Source organism: Rhamphochromis longiceps, linkage group LG8 (genome assembly GCF_057381845.1).
Source record: "Rhamphochromis longiceps isolate RC_006_pf linkage group LG8, R_longiceps_female_GT1.1, whole genome shotgun sequence".
Classification (NCBI taxonomy): Eukaryota; Metazoa; Chordata; class Actinopteri; order Cichliformes; family Cichlidae; genus Rhamphochromis; species Rhamphochromis longiceps.
The window spans coordinates 29,474,320-29,490,230 of NC_140564.1; the positions used below are offsets into that span (position 1 = coordinate 29,474,320).

The following is a 15,911-nucleotide window of genomic DNA, read 5'->3' on the forward strand; positions in this document are numbered from 1 at the left end:
AGGCACGGAGAATTGATGATATGACTCAAACCTAGGGTTGGGCTGTCCTAAAATTTTGGATTTTGAATCTAACTGGTGCATCAATTTGGATGTGTATGTGTGTATGTGCTACTAATTTTGGACTGCTGTCCTTCGCGAACATAAAAGGAACTTTAATCTTTGTTGTCTTACTTTTCCTGGTTAATTAAATAAGAAAAACAATAATTAAATCATCTACTCTGACCACTAGCAGTTTATAAAGACATAAAATTAAGATTATCTCTTTATAAACTGAACTATATTCATCTTATTCACGAGGCTCTGAACAATAGCCCGTTTTGGCCCATTGGTAAATTGGTAATTGCCCACCCCTGCCCTTACTCACACAAAGTAATTATGTTTAGGCACAAGAAACATCATCTGAACGCACCTCACAAGTTTCTCCATCTGTCCCAATAGCATGTTACAGACAGCTGTCCACATAAAAAAAATCTCTAAAACTGAAGTTTTTTGCTTTTAGAGAGCTTACATCTTTTTCTTTTTAGTTTGTTTTTATTATTGGTCTTATATAAAGATCACACAAGTATAAAACTAAAGAATAATTAAACTGAAATAACAGGTTTTGTGGCTGGCCTTATTTTATATATCAATTAAAAAAAAACCTAAATCATTGTCCTCACCTTTTCTAAAACGCACAGCAAATTTATGGAAGATTAATACACATTTGGTGCTCCAATGAGCATTTCTGTTAACAGGATTGGAAGTCAAGGTGTGTGTGCTTGTTGTAATAAGGGAACATGTCACACACTGAATTTGTGACATGTTTGTGTGTGTGTGTGTGTGTGTGTGTGTGACTGTGTGTGACTGTGTGTAGGTTGTAGCTGCATAACAATATTTTTTTTTTATATGAATCTCTTTATTGTTTTGGTCTTTTCGTAGGATTTGTTAACAATAAGGAAACCACCAGCATATATTTGCAATTGGTGCTGCTCTACTTTCAGCGATGAATGTCCCAGTGTAGTGGGATGACGAAATGTTAGTAGGTGTATTAAGATATTCATAGTTCTTCTGAAATGATCAGTTAATGCCCCCCAATATTTTTCTCCTATATCCTCCTGTGTTTTTATGAACTGGTAGGAGGACATCATGTGGTTCTGTGTAGAGTAGGCCTTGTTAAATTCTTGCATTTATATTATAAATGTTGAAACGTGCAAATTCCCAGAATATGCACATTATATTTTGGTGCATAAACCAAACAGAGCAGATGTACACAAAACTAGTCCTAAATTAAACAGGCAGTGTGGTCGGCTTACTTTAAGCATATTCTTCTTTTTGTATTGTATAGGATATTTTCATTTTTTTTCTTTTATCTTTTCTATGTGTCTACCTTGGGTTTCTCCTCATGTGACTTCTTGCTTGTTCACAAGGTACCATAATTAGGGCAAAACTCTGGATGAAACATGAAAGAGGTTTAACTTGACTAAACCAAAAAGGCCAACTCAAAATGTGTTTCACGCCTGTCAAAATGTTAAATGAGCGCATTTGTCATCAATTGGAACAAGATGTTGGATGGAGATGAGCTGCTAGATCTGGCTGAAAATGATCCAACACACTCTGATCCTTTAGCGGGGAGAATTATGCTTAAAATATGACCTGCCTTGTGATTCCCCATAAACTTACACAATGTTTTATCTTCCCCTGTTTTAATACGCAAACACAGTGACTGTAGAGCAGAAGGTTTTACTGTTTTTATAGATCCAGTAAGCCGGTAAATTTGTACCACATGATTATTTAGGAGACTGTTTATTTTGCCGATTGATGTGAGAAGTTCATTAAAAGTATATTCACTGATATTGCTACAACACACAAATGTTTGCCAAGTATGAGAATTTCCTCCAGACTCATAATGTTTGTGAACTGTGTGAACTGTTTAAAAAAGAAAAGAAAGAACAACAACAAAACTAATGTGAGCAACACAATGTTTGCTGCATTAATGAGAAATGTTTTATACCATATGTACACTTTAATCCGCTTAAAACTTTAAAGTCTGAGCCATGAAATATTTACCATTTTCAATTAAGTAGTGTCTTAATTGAAAATTCTGATTTACAAAAAAAAGGAAATATTAATTTGCATATTTGAGTTTTCACTCACACTGATCCTTGAAACACTAGATGTTAAGTGGTTAAAGGTATTAGATAATAAAATGTGTAAACTAACTTTATTCAGTTGGAGAATGACAATATGAAGTAATACAGTAACTCTAGCAAAATTGGTTAGTAAGCTGCATTTGTAAAGTGTTAAAGAATAAATATATGTTCTTAGTGCCTTAGCAACAGAGGCTTAAGTTAGTGGAAGTTTAAAAAACAGGAAGTGTAGTGCAAAGCTGCAGAGGCATATTAATAAAAAGAGGAAACCAGACAGAAAAAGCAGAACTAGTAACACAGAAGGAGTTGTTTTTATCAAAACTATGTGTGACATGTAAAGGACCAAACTAACATCTGGTTCCGAACCGGGGACCTTTTGCGTGTGAGGCGAACGTGATAACCACTACACTACAGAAACTGCTGCATGACTGTGTGGATTTGCCTTGTCAGGAGATTAAAGTCTCTCGATTTCTAGGATAGCAGTGTCAGGACTTGGGAACATAAAGCAGGTTACATTTCCAGCAAGTATAATCAGAATGAACAGGTCAGGTAAGCAGGTGGGTGGGTCAAGGGTAGACTCCCTGAGCAGTGGAAAAGACAAGTGAATAACTATTACGCAGAATTAACTCAAGCAAGCTGACAAGTAACTAAAGGCCTGAGCAATACTACCAAATGGGTATGTTAATAAACTGGCAATGCATATTGAAGGCTGAGTTAAAACACTATGCTGACTGCAGATGGATGACAGGTATGGCTGGTCAGGGTTTCTTCCCATCACTGGAAGACATACACTATATTACCAAAAGCGTCTTGATGCATTCTCAATCATCCAGGAAAATAAATCTCCAAATGTTGATTCTGTTCATCTGGATGTAGCGTTTTGTGGGAGAAACGTTTCGTCACTCATCCAAGTGACTTCTTCAGTCTCAGCTGACTGCAGTTTGACCTGCAGTTTGACCTGCAGTCAGCTGAGACTGAAGAAGTCACTTGGATTCAGGTGTTCAAATCATTTCCATGGTCAGAGATGTATAAAATTAGGCACCTAGGCATGCAGACTGCTTCTCCAAACATCTGTGAGGTCTAAGGAGCTTATTGAATTCCAGCTTTGTACTGTGATAGGATGCAACCTGTGCAATAAGTCCAGTCATTAAATTTCCTCACTAATAAATATTCCAGTCAGCTGGAAGTGGTATTATAACAAAGTGGGAATGATAGCAACTCAGGTTCTGTAAAGCAGGGTCAGCAGATATTGAGGTACATAGTGGGCAGAGTTCATCAACTTTCTGCAGAGTCAGTTATTGCAGATCTCCAAACTTCATGCAGCCTTCAGATTAGTTCAAGAACAGTACATGGAGAGCTTCATAGAATGGGTTTCCATGGCCAAGCAGCTGCAAGCCTTGCATAACCAAGTGCAATGCAAAGTGTTGGATGCCGTGGTGTAAAGCAGCTAACCCTAACCCCCTCTAACCCTAACTGGACTCTAAAGGGTTGAGCCACGTGTTATCTGGAGTAACAAATCATGCTTCTCCGTCTTGGTTTGGTGATTGCCATGAGAACAGTACTTGTCTGACTGCATTGTGCAGTCACAACAATTTCAGGCTCCCACCTTCATGGGAACAGTTTAGAGATGTCGCCTTCCAGTTCCAACGTGACTGCACACCAGTGCAAAAAACAAGGTCCATAAAGACATAGATGAGAGAGTTTGGTGTGGAAGAACTTGACTGACCTGCATAGAGTCCCGACCTTAACCTGAGAGAACACCTTTGGGATTAATTAGAACTGAGACTGCGAGGCCTTCTCGTACAAAATCACTGTCTGACCTCACAACTGCGCTTCTAGAAGAAAAGGCAGGCGCCACACCTGGCAGACAAGGAGAGCAATGACACAGAGTTTTAAGATCTTAACTCTTTTAAAGTGATGTGTTAGGCAGCTCTACACCAAATTAGGGGAACGTTTTTTACAAGATAGACCAGTAAAGTTTAAGACACTTAAAAATATATACCAAAATACACTGAAGATGTTCCAAAGGTGCCTATTTTGACACAATTTACACCAGTTTTTTTGTGGGGTCCAGTTATATGCTTTAAACTAATATTAATAACAGTTTTAACTATTGGGCACCAATGACCCTTGTTCTACATTCTTGTCCTTTGCTTCTTTTCCCATCTTAATGATAAAAACCCCTAAACCTGGCACAAAGAAAGCATGCCTGTTTCCCATTATAGAAGGAATCACACTCTTAGGTCTTGTTCCAATTGAAAACAGGTTATAGAGACCATTATTTATACAGATGGTGTAACCCTGGGCACATCACTGTAAAAGAGCAACTCTGCAGCAGAGACATTGAGCTGTTAGCCGTTAGCATGCGTCCGTACTATCTGCCCCGGGAATTCTCGCATGTTATCGCAATAACAGCGTATGTCCCCCCCTCGGCCAACGCGGATGCAGCCTGTGACACTCTCCACTCAGTGGTCAGCAGACTGCAAACACAATCTCCGAGAGCCCTTCTCATAATATCAGGGGACTTCAATCATGCCTCTTTGGACTCCACACTGCCCACCTTCACCCAGTATGTGACCTGCTCAACCAGAGACAATAAAACACTGGACTTACTGTATGCCAATGCTGAAGAGGCATACAGTTCATCACCTCTCCCTCCACTGGGCAAATCTGACCACAACCTGGTGCACCTTGTCCCTGTGTATGAGCCCTTAGTGCGCAGGGTGCCACCAGCCACCCGCACAGTGCAGAGATGGTCAGAGGAGAGCGAGGAGGCTCTTAAGGACTGTTTTGAGTCGACTGTGTGGGAGGTGATCTGTGACGACCATGGAGAGGACATCGACAGCCTTACTACATGCATTACTGACTATATTAATTTCTGTGTGGATAACACCGTACCTACCAGGACTGTACGGTGTTTCTCCAACAACAAACCTTGGATTACCCCAGAAATTAAAGCTGTCCTCAAGCAGAAGAGGAGGGCCTTCAAATCCAAAGACAAAGAGGAGTTGTAAAGGGTGCAGAGAGAGTTGAGGGGACTGATAAGGAATGGGAAGGACAGCTACAGGCAGAAGATGGAGAACCAGCTTCAGCAAAACAACGTTGGTGAAGTCTGGAGAGGCCTCAGAACCATCTCAGGCCACAAACAGCAGAACTCTCTGCCTGGGAGGGATGTGAGGTGGGCAAATGAACTGAATCATTTCTTCAACAGATTTGATTCAACCATGAGACAGTCTACAACATCGGCTGCAGACTCACCCACCCCCACTGCTGCTGTTCCACCTCTGACACCTCAGACACTTCACACCTCCTCTATTCACCCTGCTCACTCCCCCCCACCCCCAACAACAGCATCCAATACACACTCAACACAAGGCTCCAGCCTGTCTCTCTCAACCACCCAGGTTAGGAGGGAACTGAGGAGGATTAATGGCAAGAAGGCAGCGGGCCCAGATGGCATCAGCTCGAGGGTCGTCAGGTCCTGCGCGGACCAACTGTGTGGGGTGATGGAGCACCTCTTCAACCTGAGCCTGAGGTTGGGAAGAGTCCCACAGCTCTGGAAAACCTCCTGTGTTGTACCAGTGCCAAAGACTTCACGCCCCAAGGACCTCAACAGCTACAGGCCGGTGGCTCTGACATCCCACCTGATGAAGACCCTGGAGCGGTTGGTCCTGGCTCAGCTTCGGCGCCTAACAAGCTCATCACTGGACCCACTTCAGTTTGCCTACCAGCCTGGCATTGGCGCGGATGATGCCGTCATTCACCTCCTACATCGTTCCCTCGCTCACCTGGAGACCGCTGGAAGCACTGTGAGAATCATGTTCTTTGATTTCTCCAGTGCCTTCAACACTATTCTTCCCTCGGTTCTGAAGGACAAGCTGGAGAACTCTGGAGTGGACCATCACCTCACTACCTGGATTTTGGACTACCTCACCGACCGACCACAGTATGTGAGGACTCAGGGCTGTGTGTCGGACAGGGTCGTCTGCAGTACGGGGGCCCCACAGGGAACGGTTCTGGCTCCGTTCCTCTTCACCATCTACACTGCAGACTTCTCCCACAATTCCACCCAGTGCTTCCTGCAGAAGTTCTCTGATGACTCTGCAATAGTCGGCCTCATCACTGATGGGGACGACAAGGAGTACAGAGGACTGACTCAAGACTTTGTGGACTGGTGCCAGCTGAACTACCTCCAGATCAACGCCAGTAAAACCAAGGAGCTGGTGGTAGACTTCCGCAGGCACAAGCATTCTCCACTGCAACCACTGAACATCCAGGGTATGGACATTGAGGCTGTGGACAGCTACAGGTACCTTGGTGTTCATCTGAACAACAGACTGGACTGGACTCATAACTCAGACGCCCTCTACAGGAAAGGGCAGAGCAGGCTGTACCTGCTGCGGAGACTCAGGTCGTTTGGGGTGGAGGGCCCACTCCTGAAGACCTTCTATGACTCTGTGGTGGCTTCTGCTATCTTTTATGGTGTGGTCTGCTGGGGCGGCAGCATCTCTGCTGGGGACAGGAAGAGACTGAACAGGGTGATCCGAAGGGCCAGCTCTGTTCTAGGATGCCCTCTGGACCCAGTGGAGGTGGTGAGTGACAGGAGAACGGCGGCTAAGCTGTCATCCCTGTTGGACAACGTCTCCCACCCCATGCAGCAGACTGTGACAGCACTGAGCAGCTCCTTCAGTGGGAGACTGCGGCACCCACGGTGTGGGACGGAGAGATTTCGCAGGTCTTTCCTCCCCACTGCTGTCAGACTCCACAACAAAGACTTTAACTGAACAAACACACACATCCACACATGTGCAATAACACTAAGTGCAATAATCTTTTCTGGCATCGTTGTATTTTTACTCAGTTGTATATAGCATTCGTATTCTATTTTTATCTTATTGTATATTTTTATTCTATTTTATTCTACTGTATATAGTATATTATTTTATTCTATTCTGTACAGCTGTGTACTGTATTTATTCTTATTGTATTCTAATTTTTGCGTCATAACTTTTGCACTGTCCACTTCCTGCTGTGACAAAACAAATTTCCCACGTGTGGGACTAATAAAGGTTATCTTATCTTATCTTATCTTATTTAAACCTGGATAGGAGTGTACTCAAAGATCTAACGACAAAATAAACACACGTTTGGTTCATTTGAGGTTATTTTTAGTGTTAAGATGGGGGTTTATTTTGTTTTATGGATACAAAACACAGCTGACATAATACTATCATGAGGTTTAGAACAACATGTCCCTGTCAAATATGTGTCTTTGCAGGATTACTGTCACCCTATATTAGTAATCATAACGGACAGATGTGGAACTGGTTGAGTCACAGAGGCAGACATATGGTGTTTTTGTGAATCCTTCAGCTCGCCATATATTGTGTTAGTCGATTTCAAGATGAGTCAAATTCAAGACTTATATTTTCTCACGTCACCCTTTTAAGTTCTTTTTTCTGTATTAAATTAAAGCATAAAAGTTCAGTTCAATTCAAGAACAAGTCATCTTATTTACAGAAAACCTGACACTAAACATAGGAGCCATTCCCTTAGAAATAACATCTGTTTTACCAATAATAAAGTTACCTCATTTTTTAAAGAATACAGTTAATGACTGGACATTATTTAATTAATTGTCTATCAACTACTTTTGTATTACTGTAACTTTACTAGTAATACAAACTTTACTTTAGATTTTTTTTTAACATGTACGTGTATTTGTATTTGTGTACTGATGTGAGTACAGCTTTAATCCTATCTTAGTCCCAGCAGCAGTCTTCTACCTGCTAACATCTACTGGCTTCATTTCACTGCTCACTTCACTTCATGCAAAGCACCATAAAACCTCTGCCCTGCTTGCTCAAGGTGTGAATTGCCTGCCCACAAACACAGAGAAAAGGCTTTAAGGCATTTCTAGCACCTCATTTTAAATTGTAACCTCAATTTGGAAGAACACTATGATACGAACACATCGTGCTACAGGGATACAGCCAGATTCACAGCATGGGGGTGACACCTGTACAAATTCTGCTCACACTTCTTGAATTGTTCTCGGAGGACAAATTGTATGAATATCATTGCATTTATCAATGTGTTCAGACACTTGGATGGAAGTTGATTATTTGGAAATCAAAGTCCAAAAAGTCAATTTATCCTTTAAGGGTTACAGGATGTTGGCCAAATACAGAAAAAACATGTCTGTAGCTTTAAAATTACAAAATAGTGAAGCTGATAAGAAAAACATGGATGCCCCTTTCCCCCCCAACAGTCCAACAAAAAGAACAATGTTAAGCTTTGTAACTCTACACAAAACAGGGAAATTAAGTAAGTAAAAAAGAATGGCAGCGAACCCCTACGAAGCTCTTAAACTCATCAAATCTAGTTATAGAAACCACTTCTGACAATGAGTAAGAAAGACAAAGTGTGTGTGTGTGTGTGGGGGGGGGGGGGGGTAAACAGAGCTGCAACAGCATGCTGGTTTAAACAAACATAACAAACATCAGCAACCACTCAACACGCAGGTTTGCTGCATGGCTTGCAGCTTTAGCTTCTAACATCTTGAAACTTCCACAGCAAACAGAGTACTGCTGATATTCATTTGAGTGTTAATTTTGATAAATGGAAGTCAATTTAAATCTGGTCTCCAACGATCACCGAAAGAAAAACATTTGTCTCTTTAATGGCTAATTTTTCCTGTGTTTAGTGGCTATGTGCTAATTTTTATTCAGTGCACAGCTAAGTTGTTTCCCGTTGTATCAAAATGAGCTTTAAGAAAACAAGTTTGCCAATACTGGGTTCACTGTTACCACTGCCTCCTTCTAGAGTGGATACAAGATTTGATCCATGCTAGCGGATCAAAGTGTTACACATAAGTGACATAGCAAAGGAAAAGCTAACCATAAAAACAGAGAGAGAATCCCAAAGACAAACGTGCAAATGCAATGACAAAATCATTTTTCAATATTTCCAATTTTGCCTTAACTTTACCGTCTGCAGATCTTTTAAAATTAGGTCTGAATAATGTAGTCATTGAATATTTTCTGATGCATAAACTGCAAATAAACGATGCGCTATCTTTCGCAGATACTTGTGCAGCAAACATCTGATCTATGAGGTGAAACTCCCACTTAGCATAGCCATTCACTGGCCATTCAGCCAGTTGAATTGGGCTTTTCTGTCTTTAGCCTGTGGCAATAATGTATGAATGTGCAACATGTGCCTGTTTTTGTCATTGTGTCATTACTAAAGCACATCTACATTACTTTCGATTTACAAATCTTTCCCAATACATCTAAACCCTTTTTAAAAAAATCATAACTACTGGTGAACAACGCAAAATCAATGCTGACAGTTTTCAATCGTACACCAACCACTAACTGATTTTATTGTCCATAAAGTTTCCACTCTCCAGTTGTCATGAAACATTCAAGCAGCTAACAGAAGAACAAACAACACAGCTGATGTAGCACAACTTGCTTTTGCCTTTCCCGGACTATAAATATTTATTACCATGGCCTGGTATCATCTGACACTGCACACTGTAATTTCAGTAATGCTGAAACGAATTCTTTTCCACTGACCTGAATAAACATACACTCTAAGGGACTTTTCCAAATTTTCCATCCGTCTTGCACTGAGTGTTTTCTTGGAAGTGGGAATGAGGACTCGTCATAACCTCCACCATTCACAGCTCCCCATGGTGGTGGTGGAGGTGGTGGTCTTGGGGGGTGGGGTGGGGGGTCAAGGTCCATTACAATGGGCAGACATCAGCTTGTCTATTGTCTCTCTTAATCCCTAATTGCACGACCATCAGCGATGTTGATTCTTTACATGCATTACAAGCGTCATTAGCAGAGTCATTAACACAGGGAAAACATGTTGAGGACCGTAGAGACACAGTTATCTGTCACTGCATTGGGTAAATAGTCAGGGTGATATCTTACTGTAAGTACAGATGTATAACAATAGCGTTTTTGTAAAAGAATGATAAGGGGAGGGAGTGGGTGTAGTTTAAACTGTAATCCCTATGATGCAAAATGCAGTGCTGTAAATCTTATTAGGAATGATGAATATGTGTATGTGTGACTCGCTTTAAAAGTTCTGTTTATGAGTTACAGAACAGAAAAATTGATGATGCAATGATGAGTCTGCAAGCTCTAAAACTTTTCCAAAAAAGACATTGAAAAGATGACTGTGCCAGACACGTACCTAATATTCAGATTCGGCTAAAAAGTAAAAAAAAAAAGAAACAAGAAAATATATTACGTTAATAGCATATTTAGTGAAAATGTATCCTTTTACCACAGGTTTTATTTGTAAGGCAAAACAACATCATTACTTCTGAAAACTCATTCAAATCTAACCCCTTTTTTATTATTAACAATTTTCATTTCTGCTTAAAACCAAAGCAAACAGAGAAACAAATCAGCTTAAAGACTAATAATAACCATTACGCTTACCTCAGTTCTGCTCAATATTAATTGTGTCTCTTTGTAAGCTTATTGGTGCAGCCCATCACAAGAATCCTAGTTTCTCATGTGGTCCCTGGAAGAAATGAATTGCCCCTCCTCTAAGTATCACCCTTCTCATGTTTTTATCGGCAACAAGTTGGTATATCTTTTCACCCAAGTCTACACAATCACCGTGGTGACAAAAATAATGGATGCAAGAAGTTGTACCCTTGCATCCTTTGACATGATTTTAATGTTCCAAAACGTACTTGCCCCTTCTTTACCATCTGACCCAGCACCTTCATCCCAAGAGGCAACACTGCTTCCCAGTTCCCCTGCCTCTGTGGGAATAATACGTTTTCATTATCCAGAGGTCCATATAAATATCCTTACCATGAAACACATATCGAGACGTAACCCCACGAGAAACAGAATTTAAGGTCAAATGCTGTTTAACATAAATGCATACATGGAATGGACATTGTGTAGCTTTGTGGTTGCAATCAAGTCACAGCAAAATAATAAGTGAGTTGGGTGTATTTAAAAAAAAAACAAAAACACATACATAACACGTTATCATTTTTGAAACAACAGCTAGGCATCACCTAGATATCCACTAAACTTAACCAAATATAACCCAATTTTAGCTTTGATGTAGCCTACAATTTAGAAACATTGTAATATTTTTACCAATAATGAACAGAAAACTGATGAGTACGATAAAACTATCTGTCATTTATTTGAATGGATTGGAATAGATTATATTTTCTTTCTCTCATTAATGCATCCCTTGCATTACCTCTTATAACTCAATAATCCAGTCAAAATGATTAGACTGCTCCAAAGGCTGCATAACACTGACACAGTACTTATTTACACATTGCTAATTGCTACTATTGTGCCCACTAACTGTGCCATTAGTCTGTGTTACTCTGTTCTGATAAGGATAAGGAGCTAAGACAGTCCCAGACTGCAATATCTGTGTATCTGATCTGGGCTGTCTGCCACTTAGAAAATGTAAATTAGTGACAATTATTCAGGCACCTCAGGCTGAGTTAGAAATACCTGGTAATGTTAGATAAAGCTCTCCATACAAGGTGCATTAATTACAATTATAGACAAGACAAGATGTTGTCTTAGTTGGAGAGACATTAAGTGGTGGGTTTTATAGTGGCCTGGAGGCTCGTGAGTGAGACAGAGGGTCTGTGTGGGTTTAGCGAGGTGTAAGCTATGACTACATTCATCCAAGCAAAACAAAGAACCAAATCCAATTTCCCAAAAAAAAAGAAGATTGGATGCTGTGTACATTGCAAATTTTAAAAAGCGTGAAACCTTTATAACGAATGTTAAAAATATGAAATTGTATGTTTTTGAAAATATATACATGCTTATTTTGTTTTTGATACAAGAAAATGTTTTACAAAGGTCTACACAGGGGAAACAAAGACTGAAAAAGCTTTAAAATGCCTATAAAACATCTTGTGGAATCCAAATGGAAATAAAAGAGAATCCCAGAAAGAAGAAGATGACTGTTTCTGAATCTAAAATTACATTCCATCATGGATGGTTCATATAATTAAGATTTAAAGGAACTGGAGAAAACTCTGGATGCATGGGACAAAGCCCTCAATCATTACTGAGTAGTCTTTGAAGCTCTCAGTCAGCTTTTCATTAAAAACAGACTGTCTTGGACATCACCGCATGGACTCAAAAACACTTCAGTAAACCATGCTGTAGATGTGGAGTGTCATTTGAAATCATGGACACGTGGTCATTTGAATCAGAAGTCACCATTGCTGATGGTATGGCCTGTATTTATGTACATGGGAAACCTTTACATCTGTGAGGACACTACTGAAGATATTGCTATATTTTTAAGGGAAGGCCTTGCTCATTTCTGCAAGAATGACCACATTTCTGCATGATTGCTGACGCCATAAAGGAGACTCAATATCATCTGAATTTTAATAACTACCTAGAATTATCTATATCTATATGTGTAAAAACCACAACCAGTATAGTCTATGTCTCACAAATGTTTATTCCTGAAGTCAGAACAGTACGGAAGGAGCTGAAATTGTCATAACTGGTCATTGTGGGGGAGTTTAAACTCTTTTAGTCAGTGTGACTGCTTTTAATTTTACTTTTGTAATGATCTGTTATATGACTAAATCATATGGGAGACTTTTACCTGGATAAATAAAGCATAACGAAATGATTTCAAACACACACTTTGTGTATATTAAAAACTTAAAACTAGCTGATTGTTGGACATTTCAGTTATTATCATAACTGTATTTATAGAGAATTGCTTGTCCTGCTTGTCATGTGTAAAGATTCCAGGACAAAAATGTGAAAAAAAATTTCTTTTTGTTCCCCTACAGCACCTTGTCTCCCTTCTCCTCCTGATGGTAATTACATTTAATGAGTTCAGGGTTCATCCGCAGGGTGCACTTCTCCAAATTGCTCACAGCATGGGGTCTGAAGTGGGATAGGGTAGGGGGTATCAGGACAGTCGAGGTCGGGGCCAGGAGTGTTTACCCAGTGTTTGGGGTCAAGACTTGCAGTGGCTCTACTTGTCAGAGAGCAGTGAAACATGTCATTAATTTGTCTGCTTTTGTCCTGCTTGTTTGTTTTTCTGGTAGAGATAATCACGTGAAGGTGGTGCTTGTCTTGGCTCTATTGTGTGAAACTGTTGTCAGTCCATCACCACCCTCAGTGCCCCATCTGTCCCCATTCCCTTTCTCCCCACTTCATGAATGGCCATTTTGCCACTATTTTCTGACTGCAGGGGGTGACCCCAACAATTTAGTTAATCCATTAACAACTAATTGTCTCCTCCTACTCTGTTGTTTGGACAAACAGCCTGGTGGGGGGAGGTCAAGTCCTTCTGACCTATAAAAGTCAAACCAGAAGAGCAGTGAGCCAGTGTCACTGCATGGATACCTTCAGTACTGACTGTTTACACTTTGACTTGCACTTTTAAGCGCTGGATTTTTGTTTCGAGCTTTTCTTGCTTTCTCTTTGACTCACCTCTTTTTAAGTTAATCATTGTTCATTTTTTATTAATCCTTTTTTGTGCATTTTGGAAATGTTTGGAAATCTGTGGTTGGTTTGTTTGTGTCTGTCCTTTTATGGGACAGAAGCACGTATATGGGCCTGGATGCTGAACATGCCCCACAGTCCTCCCAAAGAAGGAGCAAAAGCACTTCGACAGAGCACTCCTGTTGCCAAACCAGTCACGGTAAGATGCTTGAAAGTGGCCATGATTATTTTGTTTGAATTAACGAAATCATTTGACATCTGTAGAAAAGGTATGAGAGCAACATGGCCCTTCTGTCTTAAACTGGGCTTAGAATTTCAGGCAAAGTTTGCAATGATTTCCTTCTTTTCTTCAGGCTGCATGTGACCACGACAGAGCTTGTGGAAGGGGTTTCTCATGTGATCGCCACTTTGGCCTTTGTGTGCCTCTAAGAGGGGAGGGTCATTACTGTCGGAGAGATGCACAATGTGTTCGTGGACTTAGCTGCATGTTCGGGAAGTGCCACCGCAGTATCCCCGATGGACAAGAGGGTAAGGGTGGACCAACAAATGTAACCAAATCTTTTAAATTTCCAAATTTTTCTTCATACGAAACCAGAAGTGACCACTGTTTCCTTAATCCAGGTGCCAGGTGTAAAGTTGACAGAGACTGTGGAGCATCGATGTGTTGTGCCCGGCATCATGGTGAGCAGGTGTGCAAAAGAAGACTGACGTTAGATGAGAGCTGTTATGTGCCTGATGGTGGCCTGGCATTCAGCATCAACCAGATTTGTCCGTGTGATGAGGGTTTACTTTGTCGTGAAAGCAGTGGAAAGCTACAGAGAGAGTAAGTACTACAAACACTGGTTTTCATCATCAGATATTTTACTCAACAAACAAAGGGTTTGCTAAAGTGACTGATATCAATATTCACTCCAAAGCTTTTAGTTTCATTGACAAATCAGTTCTGGGGTCTTTGTTATCTAGATTTTATTGCAAAAAATTAGGCAAATGACAATCACATTTATACCATTTTGTGGGTGTTAATTCAAATTCTTCCTGGACTTCTACACAATTGAACGGACATACTGGGTTTTCTGGACTTTTAGGCCCTTTGAAAGGGCAGGTCGAGGACTAACTTCCCAGAAAACTTTTAAAGCTTTTAAGCCTCTCTGTTTGTACAACTGTTAGAAAAGTTTATCTTTTTATGTTACTTTTTAATTTTTATGTTGTATTGTGTATTTTTAAGACTTTTACAAACTAAGTAGGTTTAGAGTCGTTTTTAATTTATACTGGAAATGTACATGTCTTTTGGCATAAAACAGGTTCCACAATACAATTTACAGATGAAATTTAAGAAGTGTTCCAAGATGGAAAAATGAAAAAGCCTTTAGCTAAGACAGTAAAAGAAACAGCTCAGAAAAGTTGCTCTACATTGCAATGCAAATTTGTATGTTTGCACTATGTACTATGATTGTCTACTAATCTACAGCCTTAGTAACAGCAAGCTTTAAGAGCTTTTTTCTTTCATTCAATATGACAGTAACTGAAAGCAAGTAATATGTTTTAAACATGGTTCAGTTTATCTAAAATAATTGCTTCTTGCAAAGACTAACTTGGGTTTGTTTGTCTTTCAGGAGGGAGTTTATATACCAGCCAGAACGAACAAGCTGGACCTGTCAAGTGCCCAACCTTTGATACATTATCAACAGAAGTTCTATTTTCTGTGTAACTATACTGTATATATTTAAATGTATATGTTTCTAAATATGCTGTATTGTTATTTGCTCTTATTAGAGGCTTAAAGAAAAGTTGTTTTTAATATTTCATTTTGTAAATTTTGACAAAAAGCACTACTGTATGTAGCTGGGCTCAACAAAGCTAGTGTCTTATCCAAAATCTTCATCATGATCATTTGCTGATCTTTCTTTCTCTAAATGTCTGAAATGCTTCAAGTTTTAAGCATAAATTAAAGAAAAGGTTTTCCAAAACTAATGAGTATAATTTGTGTTTCACAAAAAATGTATTACAGTTTCTTAATTTTAAAGCTTCCAAGATCATTCCCAATCACTAATCAAAACATTTGGGTAATGAGTAAAGTACCTGTGCATACAGAAACATTATATACACACACAAATGTAAAACATTTATATAATCCAGACTTTACAGACAAAGAATGTTTTGAAATCAAAATATGTTTTTTGGAGAATTTTGCCAAATAACATCAAGATAACAAAGGTAATTAAATATAGCAAAAATAAGAAGTAGAATCAGAATTATACATTTTTAAAAGTAATGACAGTAAAGTCAC

General features: G+C 39.7%; 1 protein-coding gene across 1 annotated transcript; it reads left to right on the forward strand.

Moving 5' to 3' along the window:
* Nucleotides 1-13,627: 13,627 nt before the first annotated feature.
* Nucleotides 13,628-15,866, forward strand: LOC146663979 (dickkopf-related protein 3-like). Its single transcript, XM_085415369.1, has 4 exons — nucleotides 13,628-13,823; nucleotides 13,978-14,152; nucleotides 14,246-14,447; nucleotides 15,238-15,866. The coding sequence occupies exons 1-4, from the start codon at nucleotides 13,671-13,673 to the stop codon at nucleotides 15,296-15,298; spliced, it is 591 nt and encodes a 196-aa protein (XP_085271495.1). The 5' UTR covers nucleotides 13,628-13,670; the 3' UTR covers nucleotides 15,299-15,866.
* Nucleotides 15,867-15,911: the final 45 nt, after the last annotated feature.

Coding starts and splice junctions, on each gene's coding strand:
- LOC146663979 (XM_085415369.1), top strand. CDS start 13,671: ATGTTTGGAAATCTGTGGTTGGTTTGTTTGTGTCTGTCCTTTTATGGG. Junction 14,153..14,245: donor TATCCCCGATGGACAAGAGG/GTAAGGGTGGAC, acceptor TCCTTAATCCAG/GTGCCAGGTGTAAAGTTGAC. Junction 14,448..15,237: donor AGTGGAAAGCTACAGAGAGA/GTAAGTACTACA, acceptor TTTGTCTTTCAG/GAGGGAGTTTATATACCAGC.